This window comes from Podarcis pityusensis (genome assembly GCF_964106645.2).
Source record: "Podarcis pityusensis genome assembly, chromosome: 3".
In the NCBI taxonomy this organism is placed as follows: domain Eukaryota; kingdom Metazoa; phylum Chordata; class Lepidosauria; order Squamata; family Lacertidae; genus Podarcis; species Podarcis pityusensis.
Window position 1 is genome coordinate 93949767 of NC_138026.1, and position 21464 is coordinate 93971230.

Sequence of the window (21464 nt, forward strand, 5' to 3'; positions counted from 1 at the left end):
TGCTATTTCATCTTTAGTTCAGTAGCTCTTTGGTCGGAATTCATTAATAAGCTTATCTTGTTTTCATTTGATGTCGTTACTAAAGTAATTCCCCAAGTAATTAAGAATTTTACCATGCCTCACTGTCCGAGCTCTGTACTAGAAGTGTTCTTTTGATTACTAAGATATTGGGAATTATATACATTTTCCTCCAGCAGGAGCTGTCATAAAGAATCTAATCTTTCTCCCCCACCCCCAAAATCCCATTTTATTCTGCATTACTGGTTTCTAATACTCTATGTGAGAAAAAAGTACATTAATCCCGAGGCTGAATTTGGTTTAGCAACATGGGGTTTTGGGGGTGGGGTTGGGAAGGGAATCTATCATTGTAAATATATTATAATTAAAGGGCACAGCTGGCCAGCAGAGTCCCTAGAGGAAAATCACCAAACCTGTGAATCAAATTCATAGATCATCTAGCACTCAACAAATCTCTTCACAGCTGTACCACCTCATGGAAGAATGTAGCCAAAAGCAGAATCAGATAGACCCTTTAGACCAGGCATGGCCAAACTTGGCCCTCCAGTTGTTTTGGGACTACAATTCCCATCATCCCTGACCACTGGTCCTGTTAGCTAGGATGATGGGAGTTGTAGTCCCAAAACGGCTGGAGAGCCAAGTTTGGCCATGCCTGCTTTAGACTATAGGCTTCCTGTAAGGCACTGGGTTGGCCAATGTGAAGACACTTAGCTATATGGATCTTTGGCCTGATGCAGCATGCCTCTTAAGTTATTTTGATTGCAGGTCTAGCTGGGCTAGCTGTGTTTGTCTCAGCTTGGTTGCCTCATGTATATCCTGCACTTCGCCAAAATAATAGCCTCATTCTGGCCACATGACACTCTTCCTTATAGGAGCCAACTCCTAGGAGCTAAGGTCCTTTTGACCCCCTCAGTAAAATATTTGATGCCCCTCTGCAAGTTGATGGGCATTGCCATTTAAATGGTGTACACGACTTCTGATCAATTATGTGAGGCGTGGCTTACCTGCCCCCTGCAGCCTTCCTTGATTTCCTACAATAGGTTCCTGCTCACTCCCAGCTCCAGCAGATTAATTTGTTATTACTTTCAAAGACTGCCTTTGCTTTGCTCCCCACTTCACATCCCACCCACATCCAGATATATCCCTGCCTATTATCTTCTTTCCTCCAAGCGCCATCATCCTCAGATGTTTTAACGTCCCCCAAAATCCACTCTCTCCACAACTACCCACCCAGCACATGAAACTGGCTCCCAAGACACCTGCATGATGTCTGGCTCCCAAGACACCTCTTCCTTCACATCCATAGTCAAAACCCACTTTTTCCATGACACCTTTGGTTGAATCCCCACATTCCCATCTGCAGCTCATTACAACACTGGAAACTGCCTTATACTGAATCAGAATATGGGTTCATCAACCTCAGAATTACATTGCCTGGAGCTTGAGGTCTCTCCCTCTCTGGAGGTTTTTGAAGCAGAGGTTGGATGGCCGTCTGTCATGGATGCTTTAGCTGAGATTCCTGCATTCCAACGGGTTGGACTAGGTGATGCGGGGGGGGGGGCATTCAACTCTATGATTCTATGTCTGGCAGTGCCTATCCAGGTTTCAGGCAGTGGTTTTTCCTCAACCCTACCTGGAGATGCCAGGGATTGAAATTGGGACATTCTGCATACAGAGCAGATACTGTACCATAGAGCTATGGCCCTTCCCCAACTCATCCTAAGCACATGTTAAAATGAAACCATCACATATTCTTCATTTGCCCCTCCTTTCCATTTTCCCTGTGTCAAATTTCAGGCTGTAGGTTTGTCTGGGCAAAGGCCTGTCTTCTACTCTGCAAAACGCCATGTGTCCTGATGGTTGCAAATAAACATTTACTTGCTACCATCTTTATATTCTTATTAATCACAATTTACTAATCGCCTTCTACAAAATCATCTCAAGGCAATAAAAACAGCAAAGAAGTTACAAACACACACACAAAAAACAGTTGATACATTTAAAACAAAACACTACAGAATATACACTTGTAGCAAAGACCCATTTATTCAGCTAGGAAAGCCCATAAGAAAAATATTTTCATTTAGTCCCTGGAAAACACAGATAGTAGGTACCTGTCATATCTTGACAGGAATGCTATTCCACAGAACGGGGCAGCGACAATGAAAGTCTTTTTCCGAGTTACTGTGGAGCGGGCTTGTGAGATCATCAGAATTTGCAGAAGAAAATCTCCCACAAACTGCAATGATCTGCAGGGTATATAAGGGCTAAGGCGGTTTCTCAAGTAGTTAATTAACTTACACTTTAGTACAAACACCTTGGACTTGGCTGAGTAGCAGATTGTTAGCCACACACCAGGTGCAGCCTCTGAACCAAGCCCAAAGGTAGTCCTCATGATGCAGTAATCCAACCTTGAGCTCACCTATGCATGGGCGATTTGTGGTCAATCTATCACCATCCATGAATGACCACAACTTGCCTATGAACCAACTTTAGTGTGTAAGCTTTTATGTAAAAGCAGAGTATGCTTACAATTCTTGTTACTTCAGAGGAAAACAGAAGATGTAAATTGCACTGAATAAAAAACTTTTAGGGGAAAATTCTCAACCATTTATGGCAAAGTCCTTCTAAGCCACTGGGTGCTCTTAGTTCAGGGATGGGGAACCTCAGGCCTATGTGCCTCTCTTGACACTCCACAGCCACACTCCTCAGCTGCCCTACTTGACACCTCAAGTGTTTTTTTGCCAGTCTGGAATGTGCCCTTGAACTCTGGGATGATGCTTCTTGTTTGCCTAGATTGATAGAGAGGGGTGCATGAGTGTGTGTAGAATCTGGCCTACAGTAACATTTGTTACTTTGCCCACTATTGCCTCTTGTCTCACTCACCACTGCCATGTGGCCCCCAAATGGTTGTCCAGGAGGGAATGTGGCCCTCAAGCTTAAAATGCTTCCCAGTTCCTGCTCTAGACCCTTTGTTGTTGTTGTTTAGTTGTTTAGTTGCATCCGACTCTTCGTGATCCCATGGACCAGAGCACGCCAGGCACTCCTGTCTTCCACAGCCTCCCGCAGTTTAGTCAAACTCATGCTGGTAGCTTCGAGAACACTGTCCAACCATCTCGTCCTCTGTCGTCCCCTTCTCCTTGTGCCCTCAATCTTTCCCAACATCAGGGTCCTTTCCAGGGAGCTCTAGACCCTAGCCCAGCCCTATTTCACAGTCGCTGTGCTGATAAAATGGAATCATGTATGCTACCCTAAACCCTTTGGCGGAAGATGCACATAATAAAAATTCTTTGGCAAGGCTGACATTAAATGGTATGGCTAAACTGCTTGTGAGTGATTAAGATAATTTGTTTAGTGTTTTGAGAATTCATCAATTTTACTTGATTTTTAGATGATTAAAATGTTTACATTCTTAAGTTTCATAACCTATCCAGAGCCTTAGGAACTGGGCATACTAAGGAAAATCTCAACAACAACAAAAACAGCCCCAAGTTCATATCTGGGATGAATTCACGCTAGGACCTGGGGTCCTCTAAAACTGAACCATGCCCCCTCAAAAAAAAGAAACAAGGCCAAGGTTGGGGAGGGGAGGCACTTGGGTTGGTTTTAAGAAACTATTTGGAAATAAAAGAAACACACAAATCTAAACGCTTTTATAAACCTGCAACCACCAACTCACCACCACCTCCCCTTGCAACCCTTCCTCAATGGAGCCTCAAACCACCCAACCGGCACAATTAGCGACAAAGAGCAAAAGACAAGGGAAGGTAGTATGAGAACCGTTCAAGTAAGTTTTTAATAGAGTGCACCAGTGAATGTGAATTAGGATGACTTGCATCAAAAAAATTATTATTATTATTTTAAAAAGGAACACCAGATAAAAAGGGGTACAGTTCTTTCTTGCCAAAACACCATCCTTTTTTCTTCTTCTAAGGCAACAATACACGTTCATTTCAGAACAGAACTGTTACAGGAGAGCTACATCACAGTACAGTACAGCATGTCAAGTCCATCTGTCAGAAATCCATTCTCAAATGGCACATTTAGCTACACTTACAGCCTTCTAACTTCGGGTTACAGAGTTTACCACAGCTTCTTTTTTTCATTTTTGTTTTTTAAATAAAGTGACAATTTTGAATGACTTTTCTAATCTTTACAGGGGTGTGCGGATGGGGCCCGTATGTTGAAATTACAGTAATTACGACATTAAATAACATTGCACAACCAACCGCTATGATTAATTCAGTACAAAATAACAAATATTAAAATGTACCAAGTACTAGTGGTTTTACATAGTTTATATATCACCAATTATGAAGGAGTTTTCTTTACTTCCGTAGGCAAATGCCTACTCACAGCTGCACATTACAGGCATAATGATGTGGAATAAATACAAGAAAGTGGGCAAAATATTAGAAACACAAACAAGATATATGAGAACAAAATTTGTACAATCATGTAAGTAATAATCTATTGTTATAAACCATGTTTGTTCAGCTGTAAAGTATATGAAACTGCACGTACTGGAGAGTGGGGTGGGGTGGGGAATATTCCAAAAACCATTTAATTCCTGAGGTGTCATTTATTAGCTCTTACAATTGGGCAACATTTCAGAATACCTTGTGCTATGAAACAATGTATTTTCATAAAGTGGGATTTATGAAGGCAGAGAACAATAGTATTTCACTCCATGATGAATGAATATGAACTGTACTTCTATTCTGTTGCTACATTTGACCACATGTCACAAGAGCAATAGTTCAGTCTTCCCCAAAACTTTTTTTAAAAAAATGTTATCAAGACATGATTTCTGTTCCCCAACAAGTTTCAAGGGGCCAGAGGCCAACATACTCAGAACCCCCTTTTCTTCACTGTAAGTGCCAACACTGTAAACATGGTTGCATTTTTATTTTTTATTCTGCCAAATAAACACTGTTCTATAAAGGAGGCTAAGAGTGAAAGGGAAGCAGGAAAAATCTTGTATACAACAAAAGCCAATCTGTCCTTGACTAATTCAATTTTTATATGCAGTTTTAAAGTAACTAAAATTGTTCATGCTACAGTTGTGAAAACATTTTTTTTGTGCATTTCTACTATGGACGTAGTTTTTAAAAAACGCATGGTAAGAGGTAAGAATTATAAAAACCACAAAAAATGTAAATAATGACCAGGAAGAACTTCTTAACTCAAAGCAAACACACTTCTGTGCTGATATCTAGACAACTATACAAGATCTGCATTTAAGCCTTCTTTTTTATTATACAACTCTATGAACATAAAATGAACAAAATGCTCTATATACTTACCTGTACATGTGAACATAACTTCTTCAGCTACAGTTTTTTTTCCTTTTAATATAGGTCATACTGAATTTAATTTTACAATTCAGAATAACTATGTATAACCTTATTGCAATGGGGCAATTTCTACATGGGGGGTTTCACAAGCCAATCATGTTAGGCATAACCAGTACATTCAGAATGTAAGCTAGACTCTTCCCTGATCCCAGAAACATTGTTGCTCTTTACAGCTTAAGCTCATTCGCTATTTTGGATGCAATGTTTTTAAAGGCAATAGAAGTCCCGGATATTCGCTTGAAGCGGACTCCATTGAGCGACAGGCGTGGCAATTTACAAACTTCCATCTCCCACTGGACGAGGCTGTCTTGTCGTGCATCGCCATGGACACAGAAGAGCAGGAACCTCTCTTTTTGTTCATAGTCACAATTGTTAGCGTCTAACACTTTTCGAATCTCTCTCATCATATCATTTGGGTCCATGGAGCTTGTGGTCTTCATGCTCCACGTGAACCTCAAAGACCGTGGCTTAGAATCTTTACCATCTTCTTTTTCTCTGTCTTTTGGTTCTCCAGAAGTGCTCCTGAAAAGGGAAACATCATTTATATACCAATGACAAATTAGGGAATTACACTTAAGCACCAGACAATTAAAAAATGCTCTTGATCAAAACTATCCTCGCTTAGTGGAGCAACGAAAAGAGGTTTCTCAACTATCAACTTGGTTAGGCTCTCTTAAGGTCTCATCTTTAGGGAGATCACCGAAACACTGAAAGGCCACACAAAACAGAAGGCAAGGAATGCTGACAAAAGCAGGGAAGAAAGGAAGCCACCTTTCATTCATTAGTAATTAAAAAATGTTACCCTCCTTTACAATAACAGCTTATTTTGCAAATTTAAAGTTGGAAGTTGAGAAAGTAAGGGAACTAATTTTGGGTGATTCTTGCCTAGAAGGCCTCCTCCAAGCAATAATATCTCAACCTACAGAATTAATAATATGAGCATCTCTTCAACAACTGGGTTGCTTCCTTCTACTGTCCAATTTTATAAATAATTATAACTAGTTTATCTTTAAAAGTTGGCACTCAAGGGACACAAATCCATAAAGAATGTTTCCTCTCCATTCAACCCCAAAGATGCACAATGTTAGGATGGCAGTGGCAGAAATGCGCTGTCATATGCAGCATGGCTCTCCGTCATATCTGCCATTACCTTCTGTGCAATACAGAACATTTATGAATTCAAACCAATCATTGACAGGGAATACACTGCTTCCTATTATAAAGTATTTCATAATGTTTTGGCAGCATCTTCTGCAAATTGTTTTGTGGTGTAATGGGGAAGAAAACAATTGGGCAGTTCTATCATATGCATGTTTACTAAGTACTAAGGTCAACTGAGTTCAACAGGACTTACTCCCAAATAAGAGTGCACAGAATAATAGCCCTAGCAAAGTATGTTTATTATTATTATTATTAGTTATTCTTTCAGCTAAAACTTCATCACACACTGTCTGCCTTCAAGGGTCCCATGCTTGCTGAGAATTATTCAATGTCTGTTTAGACATCATTTAGTATCTTAAAGTCCTATGATCTTTCCAACATCATGTGAGGAAATAAGCTGTGGAGCAAGGAGCAGTGTGGTGGCTTCAGCCTATCAACTGGAATGTGACAGGAGAAATATTTTATCACCGCAAAATGTACTGCTTATACACAATACATCATGTTTACGTGGTCCATAGTTAGTTACCCTCTGCAGAGCTTCTAAGTCCACTGGCCACCCTACATCTGAAAAGTCACTCCCTAACCAGAAGCATTTCAGGGAAGGATATTTGGCTAGGAGCTGCCGTAAGAAGAAAAATCAGAAACAAATTCCAATCCTTGTGTGCATTCCAGAAGCATTTTGTAGCCTGCAATGCATGACTAAAGGGCAGCAAAATGATCAACCATTGGAACTTAACTTTAGTTTTCTATCAAGTAGATTTTTCAGCATCTAAGAAGTTAGGAACTTTCTTGCCAGTGATAGTGGGTGGTGGTGGTGCACACACATGAATGTGTGTGCTCACACACATACGCCCTGGGGACTAGGCAATGCTATTTTAATCTTTAACACCTGCAAAAGTTAAGCAGGATGACACACTCCTTTTCATTCAGAGCCCACAATTTCACCAGCAAGTGGAAAATGTGACTGCTAGCGAGCACTATCACCACGAGCAGCAGTTTCAACAACAATACATACATGTGCATAATGAAAATGTAATGTGGTCTTCCAGTAACAACATCTTTTACGGAAGCTTACTACACAAGTTGATAGGATGGAGGGATCAGTTACTAAAAGTATAGGAATGAGGGTTCATGGTCTTTCCAGCATACAATACTGGGAAGAAATGGACTACGACATCTCAAAGGAGTGGTCAGCAAAATGAGATTTACATATTCAATGTATAAAATGCCAATTTAATACTAGGCATAATAGCATTCATGTAGATTATCCCTTCCTGATATGTAAACCACTTTCCTCTTGATAATTTCAAGAGGAACCCCTCCTCCCCACTAAGTTTTCTCAGATCGTTAAAGAGAAGTTTCAGACACAAGCTCTGTGCTGAGGAGCAAGCTTTGGGTTTGCATGCCAGGCAGCACATTGCCCATGGAATAAAAGCCAACACACACACAACCATTCCTAGGATACACCCCTTGTTGTGAAGCAGATGAATGGGGGCAACTTATTTATGACTCTCGGTGTGTGTTTGTGTGTAGCGTCCTTGGTTCAAACTAAGCAGCCTGCAAGCAGGATTCGAGTAAGGCATCAGTCCAAGGCTAACTCCCACATCTCCAGAGTGTGTTATATAGCAATCTTTAAAAGTAACATCCGTCTGTTTTTGTTTTATATATACCATGAGTGGGCAAGCTTTATCAGCCCAAAGGCTACATTCCCTTCTAAGCAACCTTCCAAGGACCACACGACATTCAGGAGAAGGGCCAGAGGCCAAAGTGGGCAGCGATAGGAAAGTAAATTTCACTTTTTGTAAAATAGGCTAAGTTCCTGACCCTCTATCCTCTATCTAGGTGTCATCAGAGTTCAAGGAATTCGAGGACACACTGCAGCCAAGCAAACACACTCAAAAAGAGTGCGAAGCAGGGCCAGGAGGAGGTGTAGCCTGGGGAGAGTTTAGAGGGCCAAATAATTAGTTATTGAGGGCCGCATTCAGTCCCTGGGCCTGAGGTTCTCGGATGCATATACTCTTATTAACCCCAAAGGATTTGCCAGCACATTTTTTTATTTTAGTATTTGTAAAAAGCAGAGGCGTATGGCAGAAGTGCATATTAGGCAGTTGGCAAAGTTCTCAGAATGGCAATGTATGATTTTACTACGCAATGAAAGATAATGCTTGAATATACATAGTTGTGGTTTTTTTTAAGCTGTGACCTTGCAAACACTTAGAAGGGAGCCGTTTCCCAAAGTGGACTTGCTGAAGTCTAAGAACTTGCAGAATCATAGCTTGTTTTTTAAAAAAAGTTATTTAAACTTAATAGTATTTAAAAGAGAAATGGGGAATTTAACTCATACATAGTATTTTTTAAAAGACAAGTTATTTAGAGACTCCTCTGTTTTACATATTAGTTTAAAGGCTTTCAGAATCATAAAGCTTTGAACACAAAGGGACCTAGCAGCGAAGTATTAATCGTGGCTCCTCACCTTGAGGTGTCAGTTCTGCCACTGGCTTCGCCTTCACTTGGATCCCTCAAAACAAAGTTAAGGTCAAGATTTTAATAAATGGTTAAAAAAAAATGAGTCAAGAAAACCGGTTATCCAGAACAAAGTTAAAATTACTTTTGAGCAAATAGCACGAAACCATCATTTACTAGTTTTTTTTTTTAATAGTGTTTTTCCAAAGCTGCAGTTTACTTTCTCCCTATGAAACTTCAGTTTATTTTTACCCTGGCTGGGTAACTTCAGATTGCCCCTCCCCTCCCCCCCTTAAGCTTAAAATAGCCACACTCAAAAGCCAGAAGCCATACGGCGAGTAAGCTCCATTTTTTCCTTTCCCCACCCGACTGTGTATTAATGGCGAGAGACCACCACTGCAATCAGCAAGGAACTTCTCCAGATAGGGGTTCTTACTCACAAAGATGCCTCAAACAGTTCGCTATTAGCATTTAGCCGTGTGCTTTGCCATGCCCTTAAGTCATAACACAGCAGCACATTTGCCAATTGTGTTAGTTATTTGCAAATTAAGGCCTATTGGATACCACCTAAAAAACATACTAAAATTTTCTACCTCCCAGCTTTAACAGCTCTTATTTAAGGGCTCAAAGACACCACTTCTTGCAACATCTGCAGAGTGTTGTATAGCCCGTCCCACACAATAGTCCATCGTAATATTTAAAATGACATCAAATACACAAGTATATCAGACCTGTGTAGCATGTGACCCACCTAACCAATATGCAGCCCATCTGCTATGTACTAGGCCACCAATAACAGGTGAGCTGTTCACAATGGATCAGCATGCTCATCTCTAAGCCAATTTGAATTTAGACTTTACAAAACCCCATGAGCTTTCACACCATTCTCCTCCCCACTGCAATGTCAACAGGCCTATGGGAAAACTGCACATCCCACAGGCTACTTGCGCTTGGCTCACTGTATACCAGCTTGCCAGGCTCCCTTCTGCTTGCTGCTGCTGACCAGCACAGGCAACAGCCAGTTTATTTTTATTTTTATTTTATTTTTTTGGCAACAGCCAGTTTAAGCAGAGTGCAAGGAAGACAGTTCTTCTCCAGCTCTGCTTAAAATCCAAGCTGGAGAAGAACTAGTATACGTGCATCATAATTCTCACCTTGAATTTGACAGGACCATTCTGAACCAGTAAACCCTGTATTTCTAAGTCAGAAAATAGAAGTCTTGGCACATCATTTTTGACAACTATCATCTTTTGCAATCCCAGGCAGGCACTAAAAAGAGGGTTTTATCATGCTTCTTGTGGGCTGCTTTCAGCTTGGAGGGTCACAAACTGTGCAGGGCTGATTTACACAGAACATTCCATAAACTCACCAGAACACTTTGAGAACAAGCAGCAAATAATTATTTCTAAGGTATCAATCATATGCTAGATTGCACGTTTATAAAATACGCTTTATTACAGCATTTTTTTAAAAAAGTACTTCTGATTCCAGCACATATTTGTACACTACTGAACACTTTAAGTTGTAAGTGAAATATATTTCTAAATATATTCAATTAAAAAGGGACAATATTAATGCAAGCTGTGAACATAACTTAAAATTAGATGCAGCTGTTAAAGAACACAAAGATGACATGACTTTTTCCAAGTATCTGCACATGTGGTGCCACAATGTGTGAAATCTGATGAGCTGTCAAGTGAGTTCTCTATTTAACAGAATCATGGAAAGAATTTCAGAACTGGAAACTGCCTTATTCTCAAATGCCACTGATAAGGTTCACAGGGCAACAAAGTGACTAGCAAAACTCCTACTGATTTTAGTGAACCTCACCATTACCATACACAATTTTAAAGCAAGTTATGGGGCTCTGGATTCAGAAAACGCCATTTCAAAATGACAATTAAACTTAAGATGCTAGCTAATTGTTTTAAGTTAACATTATGGGCCCCAATGTACCCCCAACAGGTTACACGTTAGGCTGTGTTTTTGGATTATAATATCAATAAATGTTTAACTGTTAAACTAGAGTCCTTTTGAAATCAGTAATATCTTTAGTTCTAACAGCAGATGGATACCGTCAAAACAAACAGTGTTGAATGGGTCAAGATGAATGGGGTAATTGGTTTTTTAAAAAAATAAATAAAAATACTTGGGGCTGCTCCAGGCAATATGAATTTCCTACACCCTTTCCCTGTAGGAAATTGTCACATTAAAGAGAGAGCACATGTGTATTTTGCTACGTTTGTGCATAGTGAGAAATCCAGAATTGCAGCATGTTCTCAGAATTCAGTCACAGCATGTCATGAAGGATATTCACCCATTCATTCATGTTCAGGGAAGTTTTTAATGTATGACATATTAGTGTATTTTTGGTCTTTGTGGAAGCCGCCCAGAGTGGCTGGGGAAACCCAGCCAGATGGGCGGGGTACAAATAATATATTATTATTATTATTATTATTATTATTATTATTATTATTATTATATTGCAGAGTTGCAAAAGGTTCAAAAAAAGGCAATCAAATTTATGACGAGGCTGTAAAACATCCCAAGAGAAAGGTTGCAACTTTTGCAACTTTCTAGTTTAGAAAAGAAGTTGAGTGAGGTGGGACATGATAGATAGGGAGAGGGGTTTTTTTTCTTTCTCTCTCTCTTATAATACTGGAATCCAGGGTCAGTCAATGTAGCGGAATGTTGGAAGACCCAGGAGAGACAAAAGAAAGCACGTCCTCACATAGCACATAAGCAAACGTAGGAGTTTGCAAGTTGAAGATGCAGTAAACGGCCATCAACTTGGACAGCTTTAAAAGGGAATTAGACAGATTTGTGGAGGAAAAAGCTATCAATAGCCACTAGTCATGAGAGCATTAAAGGTGGTATGTTTCTAAATACTAGTTGTGAGGTAATCTAAATGGAGAGTGTGCTGCTTGTGTCCTGCTTGTGGGCTGTGAGACTAGGTGGGTCTTTGGTCTGGTCAAACAGGGCTCTTCTTATGTTAAAGTGTCCACATGCCAAAAATGATGCTCACTGCACATGATGGTGCACATACCATTTTTTCCACACAAGTGAAAACCCACGTATGAAACTAGTGACATTAGAACCAGCCTTTAAGTGCTAGGATGCCTGTCAACATTTTCAGCCAAAGATCCAAGTTTTTCATACCTATTGGATTTGAACAGTATAGTTTATTCAGCAAGTTTTTGATTTTTTTAAAAATGGCATGAATACAGAAAGCTGTCACCATTACTGTATCCTATAATCTGATTTTACACCGGCTTAAATGAGGGGGTTCCAAGCAGTTGCTTATCCAGGCACTTACAAGGCTTGCTTCTAACAATATAACGTTCCACTGCACCTTTCATGTTACCTGGAAATATAAATGATGGAGGGTACTAACCTGCGGACAAATTTGGAAGTTATTTTGCTTATAATCCCAGTTGACGTCCCCCTTCTAGTTTGAGCAAACGTGCCTGTTTCGTGTGACGGTGAGGCAGGTGGCCCGTTGTAAGTGGCGTTGCGCCGCTCCCGTAGCTGCTCACCATGGAAAGTGCTTCGGCTCGAACTCCCTCGAGGAAAACGGGTTCGGTCTGGAGTGCTAGTACTAATACTGTGAGCGGATGGGGAAGCAGCAGGTGCCCTTTGAGTTGCACTGCTGGAAAGCCAGAAGTACGTTTGAAAAGAAAGGGAGATAGAAAGAGCCAAGTCATGAGAAACCTTCAATATGACTAGCACATCTCAACATGCACTTCCTTGGGATAACACGTGCCGTACGTTTTTATGTACAAAAAGTCTCTAAAGAGATGAAGAACAGAGGAATATTTTAATTCAAAATAGTCTGTAGAAAGAGTAAAAGCTTGGGAAAGAGAAAATGCATCTTCTACAACAGATATACCAGGTCTTGCTGCTATTTCAGAGGTTACATGGGATTTTTCATTCCAATGGGAAGAGCCCAAATGGAAGTAGAAGAAAAAGCAAGAAAGAGAAAAGGGTTTAGTGGTATTTGATATTGGTGAGTAAATTTTTTGTCATGATAAAGTGGTGCACTTAAATACAAACACACACACACACACACACACACACACAGTTGGTTTTATATGCATGAGATGGATAGGATTTGAGGCTAGAACTAGAAAATACAATTCCTACCTCCAAAGTCTTATTTAGTGGTTAGAGCAGGCTTCCTCAAACTCGGCCCTCCCGATGTTTTTGGCTTCAACTCCCATGATCCCTAGCTAAGAGGACCAGTGGTAAGGGATGATGGGAAGTGTAGTCTCAAAACATCTGGAGGGCTGAGTTTGAGGAAGCCTGGGTTAGAGCTTAGACAAAGACTTGGGAGACCCAAGTTCAAGTTCCCACTCAGCCTTTAAGAGGATCTAGGGCCGGTCACTATCTCACAGCCTGATCTATCTCAAGGGACTGTTGGAAGGATAAAATGTGGAAAGAACTCAATGTATTGCTGTTGTCCTAAAACTGGGAGTGGGGGACTCCTTAGCTCCTTGCAGAAAGGATGAGACAAAATGCAACAAGCACCTCTTTCTTTCGCCTACCCATTCCTTAGCTTCTTGTTTCTCAAGGGCTCCTTTGCATCCTTACTTCAGCTGCCTTGCCTCTGACTTCCTGCTTCTTCACTTACCTGCCTCACAGGGCCATTTTTCAGTCTGATTTTAGAAAGCTACTCCTGTCTCTTGGGCAACTATGAACCATCAACCCAGACAAACTGTTGACTTGCCCTTCGCTCACACCGACAGCCAACATCCTGCCTTCCAGATGTTGTAGGCTACAACTCATATCAACCTAAGTCAGGCATGATCATTTGTCAAGGAACATGAGTAGCAGTCCACACGGTGTGGGGAGGGCACAATGCTGGCTTCTGGTGAACTAGAATGATCATAGTTTTGTTCACCAAAGCAGTCAGAATGTTTGTGAATATTCCAACACCATCACATAAGCTCAAGTGATTGATGCTAAAGGCTTCAGTATCACAATATACAGTAGATTGGCAGAGCCTAGCACTACTGATGTTGTGCCTAAACACCTATGTTATGCACATTTGTAGAACATCTGACCTTGCAAAGTACCACACAAATGCTACATATTGAAAAATACCTTGGTCGATAAGCTTCAGTGCCATCTTTGATAGTTGGGAGTGTAACTTTTATAGGGTGGCCAGAGGCAGACATGGACTTCTGGTGTCGAGGTCGTGCTGATATTACCGAAGAGACAGCGGAGCCAGTAGAGGAGGTACTGCTTGCAGACATTTCTGTTAGGCTTTCATCATAAAAACGAAAGCAGGAAAAGGAATATCTTGAGATAAAATGTTCTAGTAAAGTAGTTGCATGTGGAACCTTTGAACTACTGTTGGATCCGTAAGAAAAAACTGATTTAGCCAAGACATGGTCAACAACAGCTTCTACTGAAAAATGTCTTAAGATTGCTTTTCCTTGGCTCCATTCAGGTAACGGACAGACACTTTCAGGATTCCTAACCCAAATCAAAACATATGAAAGGAACTTGCTCACTGGTGTTACTCTTTCTGCACTTGCTGGGAACAAATGCAGAAAGAAAATAGAAATTAATAGTATTTATTATTCAAGGGAAAATAGGTGGCAGCAAAAGAATTTTGAACTTTGGGCCACTCATCAAAATAGCACAGAATGCCTCAATAAAAAGTAATTAATCTCTCACCAAATCCTATCAATTTGCATAAATAAAGAAAAGCAACTGCAACTGGCTTTCCTGATCAATCACAGTAAATGTTTTGTACTCATCTGCACAGCTAGTCTTGATGAATTATCTCAACCATTGTATCCGATTAAATGGCTACTGGTAGCACTTTAAATGAATCCTCTAGTAATTTCAAAGTGCAGAGAGAAGAACAAGCCACAGCATGTATTTCAATACAAATATAATCAACTTGGGAAGAGCACAGAAAGCAGCTATTTAACAAGAGGGACAATACGGTCAAATGGAATTATATAATTTCAGTATTCAATCATTTTTCTCGTTGCTGCTTCCCAGCATCTCCTTCATGATACCAATGTAGATTTTTAGGTATGTGCAAAATTAACAAGTCTAAAAACCTCAGAAACAGTTTTGCCTGAGTTCCGTGCAATTGCCATAAAACTTAGGGATCAAGCTGTGCCATCATAATGATTAAGGTTTTAAATGATAATTTTAGGTTATATGTTAGTGTTAGTGACTAAGCTTTAATTTATATATTTTTTAACTGTTGCTATATCTGTATTGTCCCTGTTATACCTAATTGCAAATTCAAATGTATCCCTATCGTGCTTTATGACTTCCTTGATATTGTATGTGAGCTGGAACTGGTCTGTGACCGAAATAATAAAATTCATTCAGTTTTGCCTGAGGCAGGAGAAAGGGGCACAATGACAGCTGACACTCAGGGAAGAATGAAACAGGCTACAACTCTATTGAATTTCGCTTGACATCTTATCATTCTGGCCAATCCAGGGCAGGGACCAGAACACAGCAGCCTAAACAAGATAGATGCCTGCCCAAGTCTAAACATACCCAACTTTTCTGAAGACATTTAATAGCAGAAGACAGTTATAGGCTGGTCAGCGATGCCCTAAACTCTGGGGGCTTCCTTTTCCCTCTCTAGCTGCAAGGCCTGCTTAGGCTGAGTTTCTGTTTCCAAGGCTTGCTAAACTATGTTGAACATGTACATGAAATGTTCCTTTAAGTACCAGAGCAACATGAAATCTTAATTTCCGCATGAAACAGGTTCGGTACCTGTTGTCTTTCCCATTCTGAATGGCAGAATAGCGATCTGTAGAGCGTTCACAGACATAGGTATTTCTTCGTGTCATGCCAGTCCCAGAAAACACATTATTCTAGAAAAGTCAGGGAAATACAATTATTATTAAAAAATATATGACAGAGTAAGAATGCCTAAATATATAGCACATTAGCATATGTATACATTCTTTGATGCATTTGGGCATCCCATGTTATTTAGCCATGTATTTTCTAATTTACGTTAACTGGTAAAAACGTTGCTTTATTTTCTGTTTTAATAGACAGGCTAAAAGACACGATATAAAAAAACAGATTATTCTGATGTGCCACAATTTTAGCAAACAATAGACTAGAGACACAATCCATTTTTCTGAAGAAGAAAACATAGCAGCTGTTGCACACAGATGAGCCCTGAAATTGCTATTCTACTGCCCCGTTAATTCAAAAACAGTTTGAAGATTTGTTAAAACAGCATTTTAAATGAAAAATAGTACTCCCCCCCCTTCAACAGCTCTCTTGGGGTGGGTGGGGGTGTGGAGACAAAACAAGAAAGTATAAGCAACCCAGATCTCCTCTTTTTAAAAAGGTCTTGTGCAAAATCCTCAAAGTGCATTTTCAGTTCATGGGAATCTGGAGAGCATGTTGGTGCTTTTGAGCTGGTATTCCCTCCTAAAAATAAACAAGGTGCACTTTGAACTGTGACCTTAAGCCACAAAGCACAAACCTGGTCCATGAACTTAGATCAGGCATAGGCAAACTCAGCCCTCCAGATGTTTTGGGACTACAACTCCCATCACCCCTGACCAGTGGTCCTTTTAGATAGGGATGATGGGAGTTGTAGTCCCAAAACACCTCGAGGGCCGAGTTTGCCTATGCCTGACTTAGATAAACAGATGGGCAAGTGTGAAAGCAGAAGCACTTCTACCATGCCTACAATGTAGAGTGCAATGTGACTTTTTGCACAGACAACTTGCACAATTCTCTCCCTCATTTAAAAAAGTGGGGGAGATGTGCATCTGTATGCACTGTAACTGTGGTGGTAGCAAGAACCATTCTTGTTTTCTCACCTCTACTACAATGAGGCTGCTTAACAGAGTGTATGAACTATGGCATTGTTTCTGTTCTCATCCATCCTATTTCCCCCACCTTAGAGAACTAGGCACAAGAGCAATATCATCTAGTGATACTGAGTCAAGCGTATGTGAGCAAGGCCAAGAAAAGAGAGCTCTGTTTACAGACTGAAATGCTTAGGTATTATCTGAGAAGAACAGGTTTTCAAGCATTGGGAACTTCCAGAGCCGAACTAGCAGCTACAATGAATATAGTGTCCTGAAGGGAAATGCAAATTTGTATAGCCCCTGGCAAACAGCTTGTAGTATTATTTCCCAATTGCCTTGGATCAACTTTCCTCACAGGGAAGAACACCAATTTTGATAGTCAAACATTCACATATTAAACAGTTAAGCTGCTGTTTCATTATATAAGTGGGTGGTTTTTTAAAAAAATGAAGAAGCAGGCCTGCAGTGGTGACAATGAGTTCCGAGAGTGAAGCAACCAGGGCAGTGAGAGGCAATGAGCACAGTGAAGGAACAACCCACAGGGCACTCCAGCTGAAAAATGCCAGGATGCAACATTACCTGCAAGTTCCTTCCTTCAGCAACCCAGGAGCCAATTGTCACACTCAACTATTCACCCCCACTCCTGTTTTTTAAAAAAGTATTTAAATGCTGGACTGGATTTCTGAGCCCATTTCTATTAGTGTATGCCAGCATTTAATCCATTTGCAGAAGAGAATCATGTAGTTAATACAATAGCAACAATTGTTATCGTGGTACAGAAAACATTTGACCTCGTCAGTGAGCAAAGATCTTTCTTACACTTGGAATAGTAGTCGCTTTTTTCCTTTCAGGGCCCACCAGTGGACTTGCGGCCATTTCACCTTTGGACCCCACTGTAGTGCTGCTCAGTTTACGTGACACATCTTTGTCCCATTCCTCTTTGTGTTCACTCTCCACACTGTTTGCCTGAGCTCTTTTTGAATACGAGACAGCGGGAGGAATCGTTGGGCCAACTGTCAAACAAAGGTAACATCAATGAGATGGTGCTCTCTGTATCACCTTCAATCAGTCTGCGCTGGTACTAAAAATAACATCAAAGGAACTAATTCAAATAAGATGCTGGTGCCACTTTACGAACCTGAGATATTGTGCAAAGAATTTGCCTGAATACAAATGTGTCACCAGTGCCTTGATTGTATAATTTCACAAACCTTTAAGCTTAATGTTTACTATATGTTCCCCGTTAACTTGCTAATATGCCATCCACATTGAAAACATTAGAGGCATACTTTAAGGTTACTTAACTAGCTTCCGTTCAGAAGCCTTCAATGATACAGTGGGCTGCCACCTCATTTGTGCATCCATAATACAATAATTTGTCAATTACAACCAACCAATTTCCCAGTGAAAGTGGAATCATTACAATCAAATCCAGTTGCAAAATCAAGGCAGATGGAGGCAGAGTTTTGCATAACCAGCTGGCAATGAAGGACATCACTTTCTAATCATATCTAACCCATTTTCAGAAATTGCTAAATTATTTGCCACACAGTTTTCCTTGTGGCAAAGAGTTCCATAGCTCAGCCTTTCCTCAAACGAAAGACAGACATTTGCACCTTCACTCAGATTGCAAGGTGTTGCTGGTGCTGGCATTGGTGCAAACCAAAGGTTATGACATGGCTGGGAAGTCTTAGCTGCTAGGTAAGAGTAAAGCAGAGGATGCCCGGATTCCATTCAAACATTTCTCCTTCCACTGGGCAGATGATCGGTGTGTGATACACTTCACTAAGGAATTCCTTTTAGCATCAGTCAGCTATGGAAGATAAGTGAAGAGAGAAGGGGTTTCTGGCTGCTCCCAGTTCACCTGAGTGTGGTTTCTGGCCCCTACATCATTCATGGTTCTCTATACTGGGACACTGTCTCCCTCATTTAAAGCAAATCAGAATATTTTTTTGTCCGGTGTTGTTGAGACTGCAGTACCTAAGTCACAACCCAGAATATCAGAAGCAAATAGTCATCTCCATTACCGAAAAGCAACGTTCGACAAGCACAAAGGAATAAGAGATTGTTTGCTTTCCATACAAAAAGCAGGAAAGCCTCAAGTTGCCCACAGGGAACCAGTCTTCTGGGCTGTGGCCAATGGTTTGCAATTTTATTCAGGCATATGGCTGTTCTCTCTATGGAAATAAACCCATCCATATCTTCTAATTAACCTTTCTTGAAAAAATTACTGCACTGCAGATATCCAAGCTCACGTTTTAGATTCAAAGCAATGATGACAAATACAGAGCAGTTTCCATTACGCAAACAGTTAAAATAGCTACAGACACCAGAATAAATGCAAATGATAATTAACACATCTGTCAACTAACCCAAACTATATTTACCATGGAAGGATCACATGATAAAAGCACCATGGTATGATATGAAGCAGCGCACAACTAATGCACAAAGAGGTGGCACTGCTAAGCCCAGAAAACATGGCACACAGCTTAAAATTGTATTTTGCTACTTTACTTGGTTGAATGCCATCCCCACCATGTTCACTGAAGCGACGTTGCTTCTGATTGGCTGATATGCTCCGCTGGACCTTCAGGTGAGCAGGAGATTGCATAGAACTGTTGTTGAGGTCACTGCTGGGTCGAGATCTTTGACTCAGGTTACTGCTGGACAGGGACTCGCTCCCCTCAAACTACAAGGATAAGTGACAATTTAGAAAGCAAAGCCATTTGCATCTCTATTTTTGAGACAAGAGTTATTTCCAATGTCAAAAACTCAATACAACATTTGCTATCACATGGATGCAGACTGGGCACTCTCTGTAGTCACCTTGGCACCATTCCTTTCCCCCCTTTTCCTTTTTTACACTGAAAAGCAAACCCAGAGCCTGCCATTAGCAGCAGGAATGCAGTTGGCAGAGAGGAAGAAGACACTTTCCTCATTATGGACAGAAGAATTTTAAGTGGGTAAATGCCAGAGAGGCAGCCTCTCCTTCCACTTTTTATGGCATCCTCCTCCAAGGCTACTTTTTCGTAACAGAAGGAGGGGAAAAAGCATCAAGGGAAAGAAAGATGCAGCTACATTTCCTCAAACTACATGCTAATAGATGTAAGGATACACAATCACTTGTCATGATTTTATGTCGTGAACCCCCCTGAAATCTACAGGTATAGGGCGGTATACAATTATTATTATTATTAAAATAAAAATCCTAGTTATGCATTATACAGATATAACCAGTCCCAGAATTAACTGACATTTGTGAAAGATGCGACCCAGTTGACAATTGTTGCTGTAATTCACAGGTTGGCAATCTATGCCACCGTGGCAGGCCACACCCAAGTGTTTGGTGGAACCTCAAGCTCACTGGCAGAGATGGAGTGCAGGGGTGGGTGGGGAGAAAGCACAGATTGGAACAGGAAGACAGGCGACAAAACCGGCACCGCAGACAAATGCTGTCACTACCATCTTAATCATGCTCCCCACCTCAATTATTATTACTAACGTTTAGTAGGATTTATGAACCACTTAATCAAAGAATTCCAAAGCAAAACAATTATTTGTTTTTGGATGGAATGGCTTGGCTGGTTTATTTCGTTTTATAATTAACTGTTTGGCTCATTTTTAATAGGCATACTGAATTGCTGCAAACATATAGATTAACTCAGCAAAATATACAAATGGATATACACAACTTGTTCATGTGTCTGGGTAGGCTTGTCAAAACGGAAATGTTTTTAGCTGGCATCTGAAACAGCACAAGGATGATGCCAGCCCAGAGCACAGGGGCTTCCACACTGGCCCTATCTTGGCATGCATACAGTGGGGGAGGGGCCAGCGTAAGTAACACAGTGGAGTCAGGTTTGTCTGTATGGCTCATGTCTTGGATCAACCTTGCTCTACCCAGTCCCTGCTGACCACTGCCACAGGAATGCAAGAATCAGTGGTGGGCCCTGCCTGGGCCCCCACACTTTTCTTAGTTCAGGTGACTTCCAACGTATGCGGGGATTACGTTCCAGGGACCCCACACACACGTGAAATGCATGCTTATGAGTCCATGCCAGCAAAAATTATTGATGCATAAACTCCATAAACTCAGCAACCCAAAGAGTACACATGCTTGTCAATAAGCGTGTCTCAGCACTGTGTTCAATCCCTATAGAAAACAACTTCAAAACTAGCAGATAAATAAATATAAGAAACTATAAATTACCTCAGGTGGTTTTCTGCCCAGGAGCAGATAAGTAGCCATGACTTCGTCATATTTTTGGTTTACTAAAGAGTCGTGAATTTCATCTCTTGCAAAACCCATAGTGACCATTATATCTATCAAAAACAAGACAGCTCAATTTTATTATCGACAAGACATATTTAAAACGTGTCATTAGACAACTTCTGATATATTTTTTTCCATCCACAAAACTTCTACTTAAGAGATTATCTGAGAGGTATATGTACTGTGAATTGTTTTGTGAAAATCCACGGGAGTAATCACAGTAGAATAAAGTGGGAACCTAGAACACTGTTCACAAATTTTCTCTAAAATATAACAATTCACCCGACAGACCATTTTCACAATTTGCCATGTTCCATCACCCTTTACTAGTTAACATTTATGTAATGGCAACAGAGTCTGTACCCTAAACAT

The 21464-nt window shown here is 40.6% G+C and overlaps 1 protein-coding gene across 5 annotated transcripts in view; it reads right to left on the reverse strand.

Annotated features, from left to right (window-relative positions):
* Window positions 1-3786: 3786 nt before the first annotated feature.
* Window positions 3787-21464, reverse strand: part of MARK1 (microtubule affinity regulating kinase 1) — a 77048-nt gene continuing 59370 nt past the window's right edge. For 2 of the 5 annotated variants that reach the window (XM_081000145.1, XM_081000148.1), the window contains 8 exons: window positions 21030-21142; window positions 19334-19508; window positions 17636-17829; window positions 15753-15853; window positions 14103-14264; window positions 12394-12648; window positions 9010-9054; window positions 3787-5897 (listed from right to left, as the gene is read on the reverse strand). In XM_081000145.1, coding sequence (XP_080856271.1) covers window positions 5543-5897; window positions 9010-9054; window positions 12394-12648; window positions 14103-14264; window positions 15753-15853; window positions 17636-17829; window positions 19334-19508; window positions 21030-21142 — 1400 coding nt within the window. In that variant the 3' untranslated portion in view covers window positions 3787-5542. The remainder of the gene's footprint in view (window positions 5898-9009; window positions 9055-12393; window positions 12649-14102; window positions 14265-15752; window positions 15854-17635; window positions 17830-19333; window positions 19509-21029; window positions 21143-21464) is intronic. The other 3 variants (XM_081000146.1, XM_081000147.1, XM_081000149.1) reach the window with 3 other exon arrangements.